Here is a 21,996-nt window from a genome sequence, read left to right on the forward strand (position 1 = left end):
ATTTCTCCATGATACTGAAGGAGGAAATGAAGTAAAACATTTTTTTCCTCTCTAAATTTTCTAAACTACAAAGTTTAGGGTGAATTTGTGAATAAACCTTAAATTCTACCTGAATCCAAGTAAAACAGAAAAAACAATGAGTGAAATACTTTAAAACAGACTGCTTGTCATGAGGGTTACAATATTGATGATATAATAGGGTCAAAGTAAATGTATTAATTACATGATATAAAGGTTACCTACCTTACAACATAATCTCATAAAGAAAACAATAGAAGAAAAAACATTATTGTAACTGAAACCGTTTCCAAAGCAGTCCTTCTCGTTTGTTAACCTCTGCTGAATAGCTGCACCTGCAGTAACAAAACATTCTCCTGTTTGATGCCAACATGGCTGCGTCCATGCTGGAGCTCCATATTAAAGAGACCAAAACATGTTTGTTTATTGTCAGGTGCAACCTAATACTGCTCTCACGTGTGATCTGCAGCTCTCATACCAAACAGCCGGCAGGCACTCTGAGTGTCGAGATGCCTACAGTGACTCAGATCTCCATTTTTCCGTTGCAGATTTCATGCGGGGCCTACATTGGGGGCGTAAACTTCATAATGGCGGTGCAGTGGTGAGCTCTGTGTGGGCTTCCTTGGGGTGCTCTCTTTCCACAGTCAGTCTAAAAGTCTTTGTGTGGTCTGTGAGGCTAAGGAAGTCCAATATAAATACAGCCCCCTGTACTGAACATCTAAAAAACGAAAACATTGATTGCTGTAGATACTGACCCTTTATACCTTTGGTGTACAATTACACTTCCTCCGGTACACTCCCATGTGCAACAGCCTGATTCAGCGCTTTAATACTAATCTAAACCTTATCAGTTAGACTCCTATCTGTGTCTTTATCAGAGAGTTCTAGGCCTGACTTTGCTCTGGGCGAGGCCGTTGTTTCACCTCCTTTTTACACTTTCCCCTTTTATGACATAAGATGGAAAACCACATTCAACTGCTCTGAAGAGTATGACACACGACGTGAAGCAGCCATGCCCTTCCCTGGTGATGTCATGGCTAATAACACAAAGCAGATTGTGGCATCTTAGTGAGAGTCTCTCCGGGAAAAATTCGACATGCATGGGAGAGGAAGTCTGGGATACAAGTACACTGCCAGCAAGAACTCTAATGGATGTTTTATCTAATGATCAACACACAGTGTGTTGACAACAAAAGGAAACACCCGCTTGAACAATGTGCGACCGTTGATACAGCCCCACCTAGAGCACACATTATTTTAAGAAATTAGCATCCACCAAAGCGCTGTGATTGATTTGATCACTGACGTTCCCTACAGACTGGAATTCACAACCAAATCTTTTGTCATGCCAATTATCAACATACCTTTTCACTTAAAGCATGTGAGCACTGCAATGGACAAAACTAATGATTCAAGGACAAATCATGCCGATGATGGTTATATAATCTGACATAACAACAAAAGTGTAACCAAGGTGATGAGAAATCCCCAAAACATCAGGTCTTGTTAGAAATATTACATTTATTTATAAAATAGATATATTAAGAATTTATCACTGTGCAAATAAGAGCAGGCACCGTATAGAGCACTTTATAAGGGTGAAAACAAATGTTAATCATATCAAGATTATATTTCATCCCTAAGTACAAAAAAACCATTTTAAACCAAAACTCTTCCTGTTTTGAAAAACAAAACAAAACAAGTGCTAAGAAAATATCAGCTTTACGATTAGAACATTTACCAAAAACTAATTTCATTTCTTAAACATAGCAGAACAGAGATGATGGAATATCATATGACATTTATCCACGTTACCTCAGTACTTATTGCTACCTACTAGGATGAAATGCAAACCTAAAGACTTGTGCAAAAAGCCTAAGCTTACAGAGTAGTTTGTTCTTTGAAACAACTACAAAGATACAGCACATACCTCACTAATGCCATGCGACACTCAAACTATAAATGTCTATTTGTTATCCAGGAATTACAGGCCTGCATTCAAATACAACATATGGTACATACTTAAAACGTATTTAAACTTATGCTGATAATCCATGCTTACTTGTATTGTGTATATTTTTACCCTGACCACAACAACCACTTCCGAAAACCAAATCATGCAGGATACCTGGTGTCCCGACTGAGCTCAGGTCTCAACAGAGTGAAAAAACACAAAACAAAAAAACAAAAGCAGGAGAGATGCAGATGTCATTACACACCAAAAGATTACAGCACCTCCTTTATCCCCTCCTCTAAGATGTTTCAGAAACTTGCATTTTTAAAGCACTTGTTCTGCTTTTACAGTTCTGTCTCTTTTTCTCCCTCATCATCTGTTTCTAAGTAGTATTCGTCATCAGTTGTTGTGTCCGAGCTGCTGTCTGATGACTCATCAAAGGTGCTGAGGCTGGATACATAACCTCTGGAGGGCAAATGCCCCCTGGACTGGCTGTCCCCTGGATGTAGTACTCCTGGCGAGCTAGGAAAGGTCGGAGAGGAAAGGCTGGGTGCTTTGGACATGCGCCTGGACACTGGTGACAGAGGAGGTGTTGGAGGAGGAGTGGGCGGGGCCTCTGCATCCCACACAAACTGGCAAATGTTCATGTTTGGACTCCGGAGGTGAGCAGGCTTGGAAGCTGTAGCATTTACATGTTGAGGAGAGTCTCCAGAGCTCCAGTTTGCCAAGCACCTGGTCAGCGATCGAGGCAAAGATCTTGATCGCATTTTACCAGGATCACTTGGGAAATATGATTTTCGACCATCCTCAGAAGCCTGAAAGTCATACACTGTGCTCCAATCGGATTTGACAGACCACTGATCCAAATCTCCACTATTACCTCCACAAGAGAAGGCAGACTGAGAGAGGTCACCCACACTCATGAATCTGGATCCTGTGGAAATACGTCCCGGTCCAGAGGGTCGACTGGAGAGAACAGAACTCACAGAAAAGGACTTCCCAGGCTCAATGCCATACTTTAAGTCTGCATAAGAGGATGCCAAGTTTTCCTTGTCATGTCCTGGGCTCACACATGGAGGACCTACGGATGCCCGGCTTTTTCTCGGAACTCCCAAGCTGATCCCTTCTCCGTGCTCGCACGGAGAGGAGCATTCTCTGCGGCGGTGCAGCTTTGGGCTGTAGAAGACGCTGTCGTCTGTTACATCCGACGAGGAAAATGGGGACATTGGTGAAAGAGAGGAGAAGGGAGAGAATGGACTCCTGGGGCTAGGTGTGGATCTCCTGAATGAAGCTGGAAAAGCTGGACTTCTACTGGGACTTGGATCTCTGGAAGAGAGGCTTGTTGCTTTATAATCTACTTGGTCTTGTTCAAGGTCTAACTGGTCAACTGTTGGACCGTGGACCGTCAGATAAACTGGGCCTTGCTTTTCAGAAATTTGTTCTGCACAAGCATTTTGCATGTCACGGTCCGTTTCTAGAGATGATTTTTCGGTCCAGCTGGAATGCTGATTTCCAACTTTTGTGTTTCCAGCAGCCGAGGACGGTATCAGAATGTATCTATCTTGCGTCCACCTGTTCGAAGCCTCTGTTTCCTGATTGTCGTTCAGCACCATTACTTTCTCTGGCACTGTTTCCTCTGGAATTTTGCTACTCTCAACACTCACATCGCTCACATCGCTCGATCCGCTAACAGAAGGTGCTTGTGAGGTTGACCATCTTGTGCTTAATTTTTGCTTTAGTTTGCTAAAGACTTGGTCTACTTTGTTGTTACTCTTGGCCCTTTCTGACTCTGACCTTGTCAAACTGGAGTTTGGTGTACTGATGCTCTTCTTCAGTGCAAATCGGCTTCTCTTTGTGTTTTGTTCATTATTAACGTCTACTGAGAAAAACCTGCTTTTCCCCATTATAGTCTCCTTCATGCTTTTGCTGGAGTCTTCTGTCTCCCGGGACTGACTCTCTGTTGAGCTGCTGCTGTTGGAGCTCTGACCTGAATGATGACATGGTTCACCTGCTGCTCCTATACTCTGCCCTGTCAGGGACTGTTGACTAAATTTGGTCTCCATGGAAACCGGCGTGTTATTGGTATGCTGTAAAGCATTAGGTGTGGTGTTTTTTGCGGCTGTCGATGCATCTACTTTGGATTTAAGGCTGTAAACCAGTGTCTCAGTTACATATGTGGAGCCGTCTGCCTTATCACCTAGCAGGGAAGCAGGTCTGATGTGAATTCTGTTGTCTACAAGTAATAGCTTTCGCTCTTGGCCTTTATCTCCGCTGTTATTGTTGCTTGCTCGATCAGCTTCTGAAACCTCAACATTTGGACTTTCTTGTTTGGGAGGTTTCTTTTGGAAGGGTAAGGACAAGGAAAGGGAGGGTCTAGGAGGTGACATAGGAGGTTTGGATGTGGATAAGGTCATGACTGAAACTGGGTCAGTATTTACAGAGAGATGTGGGGTGTAATTTGACTGGGAGGGTTGTGAGAAGAGGGTTGGTCTGGTCGTTCTCGTCTTTGTCTCCCCTTGTGTCATCCTTGCGGACATGAGCGTGGAGTAAGGAGGAGAGCTATAACGAACCTTATAGCCACTTGAAAAGTCAGGAGGGAGGGAGAGAGGAGCTGAAGTACGGCACTGAACTGTGCCAGATTCCACTGATAGTGTCCTTTCATGCCTTGGTGTGGGCAAGTCCTGTCTTCCCTGGTAAAAAATCATAGTATCACCAGCTCTTTGCTTGCTTCGCTCAAACTCCCTGAATGCTAAATCAGCCGAGTCAGATGATAAGGATCTATACTTTCCTGGTTTTTCCACCTCAATGCTGGAGGTCTTGGGTTTAGGGGGACAAACAGAAGAACTTGTTGAACTGCTCAATCTCAGAAAGGAGAAGATGGATGGAGCATTTCGCATGTGCTTAGATGTAGCTTGAGGGGTCGCTTGGACTTCTGACGACTCTGGCTTCTCCACAGCGATGGACTCTGACTGTTGCAGATCCACTGAGTCATCCCATGTCACTCTTCTCACTTTCTTTTTCTCAAGTTTCTTTGGCTCTTTCTCTGAGCTGCTGGAATATTTCCCCTCTTTTTTAGGGCTTGAAGTTTCTGAAGTGGAGTTGGTAATAACTGGGGTTGCAGGAGGCGTTAGGAGAGTGGAGACAGTGGCAGAGGTAGGAGAGGTAATGGCAGAGGTGACAGCAGGACTGAGAAGGGAAGAACTTGAGGCAGTGGTGGCTACAGGGTGGCTGCCAGTGGCAGAGGAAGAAGAGTTGGAAGCAGTGGCGCTATAGTCTTTTTTGGAGACAGAACCGACTGTGGAAATCAGACTGGACATACTTTTAGGGTGGAAAGGTTTAGGAATGGAAGCATAACTTCTTTCAAATCCAAGAGGTGTGGCAGAGGAAATGTTGGTAAATTTTGTTTTCTGGGACAAAGAGCCAGTGGAGGTTGCATATGCCGAGGTATGAATATTGGTCTGAGAAGGAACAGACTGAGAATGGTAGGAAGGACTACTTTTCATTTTTGAGGTTTGGGGACCAGAGGCATTTTGAGATGTATGAACTTTACCATTGACAGTACTGGTGATATCAAGAGAGAGCGGTGTGCTGATAAACCTGTGTGAGTCTACGCTGTGAGGAGGCATGGGGGTGTTGTTGGGTTTGGGTGGGAAATAATTATTTTTGTACTTGCTGCTGCTCTCTGTGGGTGTATCTGAGCTCCTGGGATTTTGCAAAGCAGATGGTAACTCAGACATATTTGCTGTATATGAACTATCGGTTAAATCATATTTGCCTGGATCTTTAGGTTGACACAGTGTTGTTTGTGCTGTAGCTCTGCTAATTTTAGAACTAGAAAAAACATCTGGCACACTGTGCGGCTTTGGGTATTCTCTGTTGTTTACATTTGAGCTATACTGGTCCTTGACAGACCTGTGCAAATCACAGTCAGGTGAATTCCCAGCATTTCTTTGTCCGAGATGGTGAGTTCCTCCCTGTGCCCTCATAAAAAGGTTCATATTACCTGTGCAAACTGACTCTGCTGTGTTATTGTTGTCTCTGTTGTTGTTGACCGGACTACCCCTGCTTTTGTTAACAGGCTGACTTGGAGATGTCATGTCACTATTATTATTGGAGGGTGGAATTAAGGTTGTGTTTGGCTTGTCTTTGTTGTTGGTTGTGTTTTTTGGGGTGAAAGGGAAACTGCTTTCCTGGGTAACTTGCTTCCACCAGGAAGTTTGTTTCAGCGTGGTCCTTTTAGGAAAGGACTGGGTTTTCACTTGGGCAGAAGAGTCAAATGGGGGCTGTCTGGACAAGGAGACTGGGGTCTCTGAAAATAGAGTTTTACTTCTGTCCCTGTAGTTCTGTTGACTTTCTGATGGTCCTTTACCTAAAAATGTCTGTGAGGATGTGAGACTGGACTGAATCCTATTTATTGTCTGAGACTGTTGGACAAAGGGTTTGCCGTCTGCATTTTTGTCCACTGGTAAAGGTGCAAAGATGAACCTGTCAGAGGTGCTCTGCTCTCTCAGGCTGGAGGGTGATGGGGAAAGGACAGGGCTAGTTTCAGTTGTCCTGTAAGAAATAGATGATGGAGAAAGGAGCGGCTTTGGCCTCTCTTGTTCATTATTATTGAGAAAGCTCTGTGAGAGATTCTTGCCACCGATGTTGCCTCTCCTTAAAGAAAGAAGTACGTTACTGGTTGTTGGTTTGGAGCTTGAAGATGAGTGTCCGCCTTGATGGACAGTTTGTGGATTTTGCCTTTGTTCATTTTGGCTCTGCGATACAGAGGCACTGGTAGCTAAAGCGCTTAAAGAACCTCTGTCTATTTTTCTATTGTCCATCCTTCCAGAGTTCACGTCCAAAGAAACAGTTTTAATCATTTCCCTTTTAGATTCCAAGCTCAAAGGATCACTTTTAGTTGACCAGTCCACTGTGTTCCTCCTGAGATCTGAAAATGGAGGCCTCAGTTGGGTTCCCAGTCCACCTGTAAACCCCCTCTCCACACCATGTTGGCTTCGAGTCTGCTGAAAACCACGGTTTGCTGCAGCACCTGTCACATCTTGCGTATTTCCCTGGGCTTCAGAGCTGCCGGTTCCATCAAATCTTTTGGAACGTCGCAGTCGGCCACTCCAGTGAGGAGCGAGAACCGTGACCATGGAGGAAGACAACATAGTTCTGGGCGGGTCAGCTAATTCCTGAAGATGGTCTGCAAGGCCTTTTGTATGGTCCTGTATATTTCCCTCTGACTCAGCTCGAGTTAGAGATCCAGTGTAAGTCCTTGGTTGTGATCCAAATGAAAGTCTGTGCAAGGCATTAAGCTTATGTGTCCCAAAGTCACTATTTGAACAAGCCTGAGTTCTGCTCAAGTCCCTGGTAATCTCCAGTTCATTGCAATCAGCAGTGATGACCTTGTCTTTCTCCTTGGCTGGAAATGGTATTACCTCTGACAATCGATAGATGCTGGGTGCCTCTATAGAGGTTTGTGATGCAGACGTTCTTCCATTAATCTGTTAAAATAAAAACTTTTACTGACAGGACCCACTTTTTGCATACTAAATTACAATTTTCTGAACACCTGCCATCACCAACAATTAAAATCTTAATACTTTAAACTTTATAATATTTATAATATAAATAAAAAAAGTTCTACAAAACAATTCCTAAGACCCATACTAGGATATTCAATAACATATATTTGCATTTGCCTAGCTGTATCATTAAAGTCCAATGATTTTCATATTCACATTAAATTGGGGCTTATCATATTATACCAATGCAAATTCTGTGCACAGGAATGTAAAAAGCTTTCTAACTTTGACAGCTAGTGATCAATGGTAGCGGCTTTTCAGAGTTTTAAATTGCCTGCACTGAGGCCCAAGCTTTTCTTGAGTGTCTGTTCCCATGCAGTAGTTATTTAAGAGATCCTTGACAAACAGGTTATCTTGAAAGACATGAAAGATTAGCAGGGAAACACACTCACAAGGAACACAAACACACCCTGTCACTTATAACTGTTAAAATAACAATGAATCTAAAACCATATTTTTAACATGGTGTCACCATTGCTTTATGTGACTTTTCAAAGATTTTTAAACACTTTAAACTTCTGATCTGTACTTTTGACTAGATTCTGGATTCTGGATCAGTGGGAGCAAAGTTTGCAATTTCACATTTGGTCTATATCAGGTTTACACTGTGCGTGTGTGTAATGTGCTTGATTCTATTAGACTGTAGTCTTTACCTGAAAACTGCTGTCCTTGATCTCAACTCGCTGTGGTTCAATCAATCTGTTGATACAAAGAGAAGACACAGTGTATTAGATTTCTGGGTGCATGCTGCAGCTGCGACAGTTCTGTGAAAAAGGAAACTGAGACATTGTCACAACTTTCTAAAAGAATGCACTTTTTTAGTGTTGCAGTGCAAATTTTGTTGCATACAAAGACACACACAACTGGGGCAATCTTTGATTTTGTTAGTGGTGAATGTGCAGTGTAAACTTAATTTTTCTTAATTTCTGCTACAAGTCTCATTTCTGAATGTCAGACGGTCCAACTGTTTTGAATGAAACATTAGAGGGATTAAATCTAGAATTTGCCACAGCAATGCCGATCGACGGGAACTTTCGCATTCCTCACATCAATCACCGTCTCTAAACACAACTTTCTCACCGGCAGATGTAAACTAAAGTCACACCTACTAAGCAATCATGCAAACACTTAGTTACTTTTTAAAATTGATGTGGAACACGTTGTACAAGTACAGTTCACACACAAGTTGTCTATATAAGGCTATGTTGGACTGACATGAACGCAGGTAACTAGTACACAGTGAAAGGGGGCGTGGCTTTGACATAACCAATAAAGCGTGTTTGATCTGAGACCTCTGCTGACAGGCTTATCTTATTCTAATAAAAACCTCTGACACAATGTTATACGCAGTTATTATATAATGTTAGATTAAACTATAGAAAAGGTAAATATTTTCCTGAGGCAAAACCAAGGCAACAAGTTTCACCTAAAATAACCTCAGATTCTCCTGCATGACTGATTTAAGGAAGTTTCTCTGTATAACAAATGAAACCACAGGTAGATGATTAATAAAACATGTCACATTGACTTTGAGAATGTAAATACAGACTTCCACACATAGGATTGCAAGAGCTACACATCTTCTCTTCTTCTGAATTCCAGAGGAAACACTGTTTAAAATATTTTAAAACAAGAAAAACAATGCATTCGTACTACTGAGACATAAGCTAACACACTTTATTAAGCGTACGTCCGCGTTTATGCAAACACTTGACTCTTCCAGGTCCTTTGTCTCAGACTAAAGAATGCAGACACAGCTCGTTTACTGATTGACAGGATGTTGTAAATCGAGTGATTAAAATGTGATCAGTGGCCGGCGTTCCTCTTTGCAGACCTCAGAAACAGTTTGTGAGATGTAGATTTACCGCTTATTAGGAGACACACTTGGAAAAAAATGTAGGGAAGATCAGTTCAGCAGCGATACACCTCAAAACACACAAGGAATCAAATCCCAGGGTTCTCTGATATGTCTCAGTCATTTCAAACTCTGAAGGCTCCGCCCATGGGTGTGTCTGAAATAGGGTGGCACTCGTCCCTCCCTTAAAAACTTTTGCTTCATTTAAGTATTTACAGGAAATCTATATTTGTGTAATTTGTGTAATATTGCATTATAGATCAAGTTATATAGCTTTTACTTAAGTAAAAAAAATGTTTCCACATTGCAAAGCAACTATCCATCACAATACTGTTTAAATTCTTGTGCAGCTGCACTTTTCACATAATAAATCTACAATAGGATGCAGGGCTGTGTATGAGCTTGAAGATTGTGGTTTCTACACCAGTTTTCCACACTTGATAATGTCATACAGTAGGGCTGCAACTAAAGATTATTTTGGTAGTCAACTAATCTGCTAATTTTTCTTTGATTAGTCAATGATTATTTCAATAACTCTTTTCTCCCCTTCATTTTGGCAAACCTCCTGTTCTAGGTTCTAGTACCTCACCTGCTCAAGTCTGTCCACCTGTGAGGTCACCCTGTTGTCTCGTCCCATGCTAATCATGCTAAAGATGCTCTCTGTCAAGACTTCAGCCAGAGGTGCAGTGAGCCTCTTTACAGGACAAACTCATCTATACACCTTTGCTTAATACTAGTAAAACAGAACAATACAGAATTAGAAATCACTAATTAATAATAACTAATAATTTGGTTAGATAGCATAGTGTCTCAGATTGTGTAGTATTCGAAGCCATTTATACTCTTTACTGATTATATGTATAATTAATTACTGATACGGTCCAACCCACAGATTAGCTACCTAACGTTAGATGGAAAAGGTTTACTATCCAGAATAAATGCTCATTTTAATTTGAGAAAACAAACAAACAAACTAGGAGGCAGAGTAGCTAATCCTGTTTAATGCTTTACTATCACATTTCACTCATTAGCTAACAAAACTGAAAAACTGTGTTCACATGGCAAGCATCATCCATGGGAAGTTTCTGACAGGTAGACTAACATAAACACTACTGTACAATCATTTACATAAACAAGGTATAAATGCGACACACTAAATTAGCTCTCTAAAGCTGAACCATTCATAGTTGATGTCATAGCTCCAGGGAGCTCGTTACAAAAACACATTTAGAGGTATTTGTGTATGATGTGTCGACAATAAGATTCTGTCCCGATTAATTTTTATAACCGACGTCATCAATTATAGTGACAAATTGTTGCAGCCCTATCATACAGACAGATGGGGAGTAACATGATTATGGGATGCTGTCCTGAATGCCAGAGCAGAACAGACTGTTCACTGACGTGTGCTCCAGAAACAAAGTGTCTAAATGAATCAGTAATCAAGGCCAGTCAGTAAATGTATCCCTTCCCTTGCTTACCTGTATAAACTCTTGCTGTGTTTTATGCCTGGATTAGTGGAGAGTCTGAGGACGTGGCAGGAGGTGAAGCTGGACTCCTGGAACTGGATATCTGCATCACCACAGGAAGAAGTTTGGTCCTTTCTTAGTGCTGCAACACATTCAGAATTCAGTGATTATGAGGTGTTTACAGCTGAAACCCAAAACAGGAGAGATTCTTGACTTAACTTTTTAAGAGCTATAGCTTAAATGTGCATATGGAGTGTCAGATGCACGTTTCACCTTTGTGTGTTTCCTTCTGTGTGATTGCTGATTGGTGAGAGAACTGCTCAGCTGGGCGTTTGTCACCATGGCGTTCCTCCTGCTTGAATGTTTCACCAAATGTTTCATCTTGTTGTTCTCTAAAAATAAATAAATAAGTAAATGAACAAATAAAAACTTGATGCAAAATAACTAAACTTGAACTCGATTATTCAATTTTTGCGTTGAGCATTTTCTCTCTGCGCAAACTCAACACTTTGAAACATTTTTTAGTAATAATGTCTGTTCATCTCTGTCACACCGAGAACGGGCTCTGCAGAAACACAGCCTTCCTTGTTCTGCTTCAAAAAAAAGATAAAGATAACTACGTACTTTTTTTCAACAGCTCCATCAGTGGTTTCATATCTACCCACCAGCAGTCACAGGAAGTTAAGAAGAATTTATCCTAAACTGGATTTCACACAAAACCCTAAAACTACGTACATACTCAAAAATAAAGAAGCGATGTGATTCCCCCCTTTAGTATGATGATGACTAAAAGCAGCATCACCAGACACAGTAATACTGCAATATTTTTACCAACTTTATGATATTATTGCAATTTTTTTAACAATTTGCGATTTGCTTAGCATTCCAATGATGATTTATCACCTATTTCCAAATGCAAATTATGTCCTTTATTTTTTTATGCAAAAAGAGATCGTCACTGTCAGTGTATAGTTCCATCTACAACATCTTTTCCTGTCCACTCAAAAGTCTAAAACTGAAAAAGAGCCGTATTATTATTATTGTTTGGTCCGCTGTAATCTAGTTTCCGCAGCATGAAATCAAACTGAGAACTGAAGGAAATTCAAGCAGCCGTGCTTCTCTCATCTCATCATTCCGGCAGTGCTGGACCGATAAGCAGTGGTTATATAACTATTCGGCATCTCGTTCCACACTTTCTGTTACAACCAGGGTACAGAGCTAACACACCCACTCACTCAAACATGCATATGCACATTTACTGCCGCAACCCAACGCTGAACCCACGCTGGCGTGCCAACTACCGATCACGATGATGACACCAGAACAAAGATGAGGCGGTTACTGAAACAGAAATGTACGTGTCGCTGCAACCTTTGTTCGGTAAACAGAACAAACGAAATGGCAACAATTATCTCTTACAGGACATTCTGGGATCACTTTCTCTATTTTTATTGCATTCAGCAGTTTGGAAGTGGATGGAAATTGTTGCTTAGGAGTCTTTATCTAACCTGTGGTGCTTTTTGTGATCACAAAATGAAGCCCTTTGATTTTTTTTTTTTTTGTAATAACATGGCACATCATAGAAAGCTGTAGCTCTCACTATCCACCTTGCCTTCAGGGGCCACTCATTGGCCTCATTAGAGTGCTGGGAGGCGATTATAAAAGCCTGCCACGACATGACATGAGAGAGGAGCGGAGAGAAAAGAGGAAGGCAGGGAAGGAGATCTTCGCGCTCTTCTACAGCATTTCAGAGCCAAAGATAACACACCTTCAGTGAACCCCAACCAGCTGCAGAACTCTTCCCACATCACGGCTGTGTCAGTGCTTATCAACCTGTAAGAGCCCTGTTTGATAAGTGACAGGTCTGTGATTAGTGATCACAAGCATAAGACCCAATTTAGAAAGTATATTTTTAATTTATGTGACTAGTGAAAGGTATATGGCTTTTCTTTTAATCATTATCTGCATCACTAGCTCCGTGGTTACATAAACATGTGCTGATTTGTCCACCTGAGGACGAAGGTACAGCCTGACGGCTGCAGTCACACAAACTGCTGACGTAATCATGAAATCGATCGAGCACTGCGGTGCCTCCAGACCGCTACCACCACGTAGCTCCATTAACTGAAACAAACTTAAAAATGATGTACGTGGACTTTGGTGCCACTTTGAATGGATATTTTGTTTGTTCCCTGATGGCCAAGAGTTAGGACAAGGACATCAAACTCATCATCACATACAGTCTACATTGATCTTAAATGGGTCGGACTTATTCACAAATTATTCACAGCAACAGTTACACCAAGGTCCTTTATATTAAAATAGAAAACACAAGATAATATAGGAAAAATAAATACAATTTTGAGAAATGGTGATGCAATAAATGAAAGAAATCTGTCAGCATGATTCTTTGGTGCTTAAATCGTAAACAAATGTATAAAATTGCAATTATAATTATAATAAAATATATATAATTATTAAAGAAAATGTTTGTGAATCGCTGAAAATGTTTTTTTTAACCCAATGTAAATAAATAAATAACAGAAATGTTTTTAAAGCTTTTCTGTGGGACAAATTGGAGTCATTGCTTGGCCCCTGGGCCTTGTGTTTGACACCCCTGACTTAGGAGAACAATTCAATAAATTCAACAAAAACATAAACTGCATAATTTGATTAGCCAGGGATACAGTAGGGTTAGACATGGCGTTGTCACGGGCTAAATTTTCACTGTTCCCTTTCAGTAGATGGAATTGCTGCCATGTAATAGCTCAATACTAAGGTAGTTATTTCCTCTGTTAATTGAGCGCGTCCTGGATATCAGTTCTGGCTAAAATCGGTCCGGCTGCTGATTGATACAAGAATATGTGTTAAGACATGCTGAAATACCTCACCTACGAGGCATCCCTGAGGCGTCCTATTCAGAAATCCCAATCATCTCGACTTGTATTTCAGCTGTGAATTTTATTTTATTTTTTTACAATTTATTTCTTCGTTTTTCACAAAATTAAATGACTGGAAAAATTATTGCTATTGGCTGCAGATATTGGCTGTCCTACAAAAAACACGTACTGCCTCAGAATTTCACAATTTGTGCATTCCTACGTTATTGTCTTTGAATAATTAAAAAAAACTGTGGCAAGTCTTCACACATCCCCAGCTGTCACTGGGTAGTTTTGTTCAGCCACGAAACGCTCCAAATGTGAACAACTCAAGATGGAAGAAATGCCAAATGCTTAGTATTGGTACTTATGAAAATATGACTTGAAAACGTCTTTACTGAACTAAATCTTGGTAGCATGCTCTGGTTAAAAACCAGATGGATTTGAATCCATGTTGAATAACTGAAGTTATTTTCAATTGCAATTATTCAAATTGCTTATTCAACTTACAGATGGTGTATTTTTTTTTTGCTAACAAGAAGACAAATTAGCAATTTCTTTTTCAGTTTAGCTGAGTTGTTATAAACTGTTCAGGATGACCTTGTAAATGCATGAAATAATAAATCTATAACCTCATGTGTAGGCATCAGCGACCTCTGATCCCCTGTCTGCAGATGCACAATGCTTGTGCTACCCCGTGCTGTGAATTGGGACTCTGTTTGTTTTGATGGCTTTGCGAGCTGATGAGTAATGCAATTGTAATCCGTGAGAGACTCTTTGAGCCACAGTGTTGTGCACAGAGACGCTCGTAAAATTATGTTGGTGTGTTCCCTTCACTTTAGGTCAGCTTTGCTGTGGGTGTGTGTCCATATCTGCCAACTAACACTTACATAACCGCAAGGATCCAAGTGTGGGTGTGAACTCAGCACTGACAATCACATGTGATGCTCCAACTCCGGCAAATGATTTACACCTCAAACTTCTAATTCAGGTTCACCTAAAGACAACTTAATCACTTTGCCTGCATGCAAAGTTGGCCGAGACAAAGTGAGACTTGTTCTTTTGCTGCCACGCCTCGAGTCCCTGTCAGATTTCCAGTGGTGTTGTTTATTTTTCAGCCCATAGGTAGGAACAGAGTGGATAGACTTAGGAGGAATTAGCAGGAGGATGTGGAGATAAACAGAGGCAGAGCCGTGGACATGCACAGGCAGCAGGAGTGTGTGTGCCTCAGAGTGAACTCTGGGCCTAGGTGTGCATGTATGAGCTCGCCTGTTAAGACTGAGAAGCTGAGCCGCACAGAAGTACAACACTGATGATGCCACAGTGTGTGGTTTAGTTTAGTCAATGACAAAGGCATGCACCCACACACGATATAAAAGGCAGCTCAGCTTGATAGCGCAGTGAATTCATAAGTGCATTCAGTAAAAAAGGAAGAAGCATAAATCCTATGCTCAAAAGCTCCTTTCATTACATTCTGCACTCAGTCTTTAGAAATATGCTTGAGCCCAGTCGTGTCACGTTTCATGAGTAAGAAAAAGAGCGTGTCACCAACCAAATCCTGTTCAAAACTCTAACGCCCTGCATCCAACCACCCCAACGGAGCTTTACACGGTCGTTACATCAATATGAAGTCGTCATTTATACAGAACAGCACATAACACACAATAATCACTGATATTACTTCTCTTCAAAAAGTTCCACCCGCCTCTTTACTCTGTTTAAAGCAGCAGGTGGGCGCGAAGCAGCTGTAAACCACGTATAAATGGCGAAACGAGTGAAATATCTCAGTGCCGAATACGATGCAATAATGTGATAAATGTTCACAACGTTTCTCTCGGCTGTGAGGTGTTTGTGCGTTTCAAGCACACCGCTGCTTCTGTAAAAATAGATGTTTTTTAAACGCGGTTTGGCACGGAGGCTTCTCTTTCCTCTCGCTTCGCAGTTAAAAAGGCAAAACGAGGCTAACACGGCATACAGGAGCGGCTAACATGTCGTTTTAAAAGCCTCATAAATACTAGATAAACACAGGGTGGTTGGTAAAGTTGACTTTCGGGAGCTTTCCACCTACCTTGCAGTTGTAGCCCGTGTCCTTGCTGCTGCTGCTGGTGGTGTCCCGTACAGAGGCGTAGCTGTCTCTCCTCCTACAACTCTGAGCTCTCCTGCGTCACTTGTTGACATCCTATTTTAACCGGTTAAGTAAGCCTTCAGCATTCAGACTGGATTTAGAGAACATCTTAAAAATTTGGTGCGGAATTTAGTCCAAATTTCCCATGAGAACAGCCCAGGTACCCGTGACCGGGAGAACCACTCACTGCTGGTTAAAGGTCAACTCTTCCCGTGACGGACAGGTGAGCGGCGGGCAAATGAGCCCGGGCAAACAGACCTGCTGCTGAGGCTCTTATCTAGAAACGTCACCCACTTGGATCATTTCCTTCTCTGGTCACTTTGAGGAAAAAACTGCCATTAATGCTTTCTGGCAGCATGCCCTGGAGGCACACCTTTGAACAAAGAACGAAAGTACTTTTACAAGGCCCTCTGTCAGGCGCGTTTGCAGGATTATTTTGTAATGGGGTGACAGTACAAAGAAGAAAGAGAAATCTGAATAGCTGATCAGAAAAAGAGTGTACAGTAGAAAAATTGGATTACAGTACAGTTGGCAAAATTTAATTTTTACTTGAAAGTCATAATCCTGCTTAATTGGCCTAACATTACAAATGTCCATAAAAATGTCTTCAAACTAATCTAAGGTGGAGCCCCCCCATGCCCAAACTGCTGAACGCACCCCTGCATTCTGCAGACCTTGTGCTAGAGGTGGAGCAGATTGATCCAGATATGACAGCATTGTTACTAACCTGGTATTGGTATCAGATAGGATTGATTCATTGTTTCTAAGCCCAGTATGTAGCCCACTGAACTGTGTTACATTAAATAGGTTTTTTTTTGGAAATGAAGAAAATATACTTCAAACAGACACTATTGTGTGATGTCACGTCTATTGTATTTATAGCCTATAGCACATTTAATTAACAAGTTTCAAAATGCATGAAAAGCTAAAAGGTGTGGTTAACTAATTGTTGTGAGAAGTAAAAGCAACAGTGATTTTGTGGTCGGTAAAATGTGTTCAGAAATTTGCAAACTGATGATGATTCATCTCACAAATCCAGACACATTGCTCTCCCCTATATGAGCAGGCTTTATAGGGTAAAGGATTTGGTATCTCTGAGAATTCTGACCTTGTATTCACTTGATATCGGATCAGTGCCAAACAATGCCTAACTCTCCATTTGAGGTTATTTATGATACAAAAACACACACTTAGGTTTATTCTTTCAATTTCTTTGAAAAATAGTATTGCAGTCATTTTCCTGTTGCAGTCAGTCCTTGGGTTTTTCCAAAGAGGTGTTCTGGGTTATTTGTTCTCTCACTCAACAGTTTTCTCTTTCCATTTCTTTGCAAAATCATTTCACATGTGGCTTTTCTGGTTTTTTGTTGATTCATTGTTCGTCCTTTCAGGATCACAGCTTTCACACCAACTGCCAGAAACAGTTTCTGCATGGATAACAGCACCATCTTCCTGCTCTGCCACACTATCGTTGCAACATTTTGTTGCCCATGTGAGAAGGAATGCAGGAGGCTGTTGTTTGTACAAGGATCAAAGTGAAAATGTAAATTTACTGGTGTCAATCAACGTAAAACCAAAAGCAAAATATGAAAATAAGCTGCAAAAGGTCTGGTTAGTGGGCTAAAACCTCAAAAGAGTAGAACCAGTTTCAGTATAAATTAAAGGTGCAATGTGAAAAATCTCACCACTAGATGTCAGTAGTTCACTGTCAGCTAAGTTCTTTTTTCTTACCCCTGCCAAGTGCATAATCCTATCTACAGTAGTTGCTGTAGGACAAATAACTGTCTGCCATTCATCTGTAGTGAGTTCGGTTGTCAGTCTGCTGTTTACCTCAGCTCGCAGTATTTGCCCACGTCTATTTACTCTGGAGGAGGCTGTAAACCTTTGTGAAAGGAGTCCCAGTTGATGAGTCAGTGAAGCTCACTTCTATCCAATGACAGCAGCGGTGAGGTGAGCTGTTGAGGATATCCTACATTTTTCTGTAGGTCAAAACTGATATTTTTGCAGCTGTTAGCCTCTGCTAGATGCTTTTATCCAGCACAAATTTTATTTGAAATAGAGCTACCGTTGTTGGGCACGTAGCAAATAAACTCTCATTTGATGTGAGAATTAAATCAAACTGGGTAGGTGTTTATAATAATGTCACACTATTCAGCTTTACTAGAGTATTAATAAGACATTAACAAGTACTTAATTCATCATTGTTATAGCATTAATCTTCCTTCATAAATACCAAAATTCTGACTATGATTGTTGCTCTCAGTGACGTAGCAGCAGTGATAGCTGCTCACGGTGTATGTGTATTTATAAATGACACCGAGGATATTGGTCGCCAGTCTCTAGCCGAATACATAAAACATAAGTAAGCAGATATCCATTTTGACCACTATATTTAACATGGCATCCACAAACCGTGCCTACTCCTATGTATTTTCAATGGATTAATAATAAGCTTATGACAATTCAATTTAATTCAATTTATATAGCGCCAAATCACAACAAAAGTCGCCTCAAGGCGCTTCATAGATACAGAGAAAAACCCAACAATCATATGAACCGCTATGAGCAGCACTTTGGTGACAGTGGGAAGGAAAAACTCCCTTTTAACAGGAAGAAACCTCCGGCAGAACCAGGCTCAGGGAGGGGCGGGACCATCTGCTGCAACCGGTTGGGGCGAGAGAAGAAAAACAGGACAAATACATGCTGTGGAAGAGAGACAGAGGTTAATAACGGATATGATTCAATGCAGAGAGGTCTATTAATACAGCGGTCCTCAACCCCCGGGCCTCGGACCGGTACCGGTCCGTGAGTCGTCACTCTGAGACAGGATATTTCTAATTTTAGAGATAGATTTAGAGACAATCCATCAGTTTTTTAGAAGACAGTAATCAGGTTATATTTATGAGTGCAATAACTATTTTTTATAGTCTAAAAAAATAATTTACTGCACCTTAAGCTTGCAAAACAGAGCTACTGTTAGACCTTAACAGTTAACTACAGAGCAATGCCAATACTCTATTCTAATTAAACTGGCTGATCCACTTTGTTAAATAGACTAAATGGGGGGAGGCAAAAGGGCTTTCCGTCAAAATCCTTTAAATCCAAACACAATCAGGACATGTTTAATTTGAATTTGAGTGCGCTCGGCTGTTGCGTAATCTTAATGTTACACAAGGCTTTAATCATTTTCTGTTTTTAATCCCGGCAGACTGATTGAGAGTGCAGTGTGAAAAGAAACCATACGAGGTCAGTATTGCTTCATCGAAAGAAAGTTTGGGTCGTTGTGACCTAAAGTGGAGCAACATTTAGACCATCGGAGCTACACGATAATTAAAACGTGCAAATATGACTATTTCATTTCATTTGAAAAGACTATGAAAGCTCTTTTAAGCCGCATTATGTGAGCATGCGTTCAAATACAGAATAGGCCTATTATTGGAGAGATGGTGGTGGGGAGGTGACCTGCTTTTATTTGCTCCTGATGAATCCTTATGTCATTTACATATCAACTACAATTCCGCGTCTCACTTTTAAATGTCTCCAGTCGCCTGCTGAGAATTAATTGGTAACCACTGTGTGATCCGGTGTGACTGCGCCCCTCCCCTCCCTCCCGAGGATGCAGGACGGGTTTACGGTCCTGAGTTCTGACTCCTGACGGCACAGAGAAGCTCCGCGATCATCACGAGGACAGTCCATAATCGCGCTCTGGCATCTGATTTCTTTCTTTTAATTTCTTTCTTTTTCTTCTTTTTTTTCTTGCGCCTTTTCTTCCCCCCTTAAAAAACACCCTTCTTCTCTGACAGCATGAAGGAACTCGCTCTTTTGGGATAATTTCAAGTATGGATCGCTTCAAATGTACATTTCCGCGGAGCTGCAGCTGAGCTTTCGTTCAAGGCTGACTGGATTCTCGCAGCGTGATGGATATAAATGAGTTCGCGGTGCTGAAACTTTTTGTTGTTGGGGTTTTAAGTGAGTATTTGATTGACCGTTTTTATTTAACTATCATTGAAATCTCCTCCTCATCCTGTCTGAGCTGTAACAGAAATTGCTTCACATAAAAACAGCTCTTTGCAGCCAGAGTTGTTTTCCATGTATCTTCATATATGCGCACTGGAGCAGGATGCTATTCTCTGATTCCGTGCTGCACATTTACACCTGCAAATGCAAATACCCCTGCGTTGGTCTGTTATATTAATGCGCTCCTCTGCACTGCCCAGCTGCAGAGCGCACACAGTCGTTTTCTCTAGGAAGTGTCAGGAACATCTATCATATCTCATAACTCATGCACTGAAGGGAGGATAAGCAGTGTTGCATCACAGCATCATGCCCCAGTGGACAGACCTGACCTATATATCAGGGCCAGTGTTTTTTTTTCTTTTTCTGGTACCATAAAATCATGTATGAAATCAGGTTTCCGTGGGGTGACAAATGTAGATGTTCTGATGGATGGGTTGCGTTTTGCTCTGCACTGACAGAGTGCTCAGTGGTGGCTGCCATCAGTTATAATGTGAACCTCAATAACCTGCTGTTGTGACGGAGCCCTTTTGACAGCCTATAACCTATAACAATCAAAATCAGGGAGGTGTAATCCACATAATGACTCGGTGATGAAGAGGAGTTCAGTTGCAGAGACTCTTTCCACGATCTATTGAGCTGTTATATTGTTTTGGCACCATCTTGACACTCACTGAAAATACCCTTCTTTTCTAGTAGCTACCTCTGTACACCTGAGGTGGATAAAAGAAAAAAGCTGTGTCTAACACACTGCAGAAAGTTCTTTTTAATGACATTTTAATGCCAGTTAAGCTTGCTGTATGCTGAAGGATGTGGTCAGTGTCTTGCCAGGACCTTCAGCCCACAGTCCCCTGGACCTCTGCCATGTAACAGCTGTCAGCGCTGTAAGGCCAAGAAAAACTTAGATGGACATTTTCTGACAAGATCATCCTTCCAAAATTCCCAGTCTGCTGCAATAAAAAGCCAAAGAAAAATAAATATTATTATGCATGCACTCAGACTGGAGAGATGGCGGAATAGCCGCAGATGCTGCTACAACAAGTTATATTCCCATGATGTAAGGACGCACAGCAGCGGTTTCCTGTGACAGCTCTTGTCTGCACCAAAAGATTTTCCCATCAAGCTCCCTATTAGGGAGAGAAAGCAGATGCCGTGCGTTCAAAGAAAACCCGAACACACTGCACTGAGTCGCCACCAATTGTTTTCTTTTAGTGGAGGTCTGGCGTATTGGGTGCAGCCGAAAGTAGAGGAGAGGGTCCCCATCTGTGCTGCAGAAAGAGAGTGATTCCCCCTGACTGTGAGGCATCTGCTAAGCCCAGTAAACAGTTATTCATACTTTCTGACAGTGAGGGGAAAAAGCCCCGGGGCCCCTCTGTTTCAGCACCATGTGAAGAAGAAGAAACGAAGAAAAAAATGCTGTGAAGATGTGTTTTAAAGCTCTTTTAAAATGCTATTCATAGACCTGCTGGGAGATTATAGCATGGAGCTCTTTTTTTAATGCATGCGGCTGCTGTCTTATCATCTAGACGAGGCAGACATTCACTGCTGTTTAGGAATCAAGAGAAGTCATTTTTATTAATGCTGACTGCTGAAGTAAATAAGGAATAAAGGAAAATGCAACTTAAGGCAAAAAAAGAGGAAGCATATTTTCATTACAGTATTTTCTCACCATTCACTGACAGGGAACCAACAATAACCATGTTTTTACAGGCTCCCTCAGCTCTAGCTCACACTATCTTCGAACATTTTACTAGTGCAAAACTGACGTGACAGAACAAATAAATGCCACTGCCACTGGTCAGTGTCATCAAGGGTGGGAGCAGTCAGCAAAGCCAAACTCAGCTTAGACCAGGCTTAGGCTGAAATATTTGTTTCATCCCTGGGGTGAATAAAAAAAAATTAAGCTTGTTTTTGTTTTCTTGTCAACATATTCCACAAAAAGCCAAAGCCAGCTGTTGGATTTGAGTTGACTTGACTGATTTTGAAAATGACGTGCTCTGATTAAAGCTGCTTCACCATGGTGAAGCTGGTCCCAGAAGCTAAGCAGTGTTGCGCCTGGTTAGTACTAGGATGGGAGACAGCCTGGGGATACCAGGTGCTGCAAGACTGTGGGTG

The 21,996-nt window shown here is 41.5% G+C and overlaps 2 protein-coding genes across 2 annotated transcripts in view; one reads left to right on the forward strand and one right to left on the reverse strand.

The window, feature by feature from the left end:
* Positions 1-1,526: 1,526 nt before the first annotated feature.
* LOC102214737 (platelet binding protein GspB) lies at positions 1,527-15,882 on the reverse strand. The gene is made up of 5 exons (XM_005744858.1): positions 15,814-15,882; positions 11,140-11,258; positions 10,879-11,008; positions 8,196-8,241; positions 1,527-7,461 (listed from the first exon to the last, which is right to left on the reverse strand). The coding sequence occupies exon 5, from the start codon at positions 7,123-7,125 to the stop codon at positions 2,317-2,319; it is 4,809 nt and encodes a 1,602-aa protein (XP_005744915.1). The 5' UTR covers positions 7,126-7,461; positions 8,196-8,241; positions 10,879-11,008; positions 11,140-11,258; positions 15,814-15,882; the 3' UTR covers positions 1,527-2,316.
* A 3,739-nt stretch (positions 15,883-19,621) lies between these two features.
* The window catches only part of LOC102215016 (receptor activity-modifying protein 3), a 33,729-nt gene continuing 31,354 nt past the window's right edge, over positions 19,622-21,996 (forward strand). Inside the window, exon 1 of the mRNA XM_005744859.1 lies at positions 19,622-19,836. Coding sequence (XP_005744916.1) covers positions 19,785-19,836 — 52 coding nt within the window. The 5' untranslated portion in view covers positions 19,622-19,784. The remainder of the gene's footprint in view (positions 19,837-21,996) is intronic.

This window comes from Pundamilia nyererei, unplaced genomic scaffold, assembly GCF_000239375.1.
Source record: "Pundamilia nyererei isolate P.nyererei 1_Seehausen unplaced genomic scaffold, PunNye1.0 scaffold00150, whole genome shotgun sequence".
In the NCBI taxonomy this organism is placed as follows: domain Eukaryota; kingdom Metazoa; phylum Chordata; class Actinopteri; order Cichliformes; family Cichlidae; genus Pundamilia; species Pundamilia nyererei.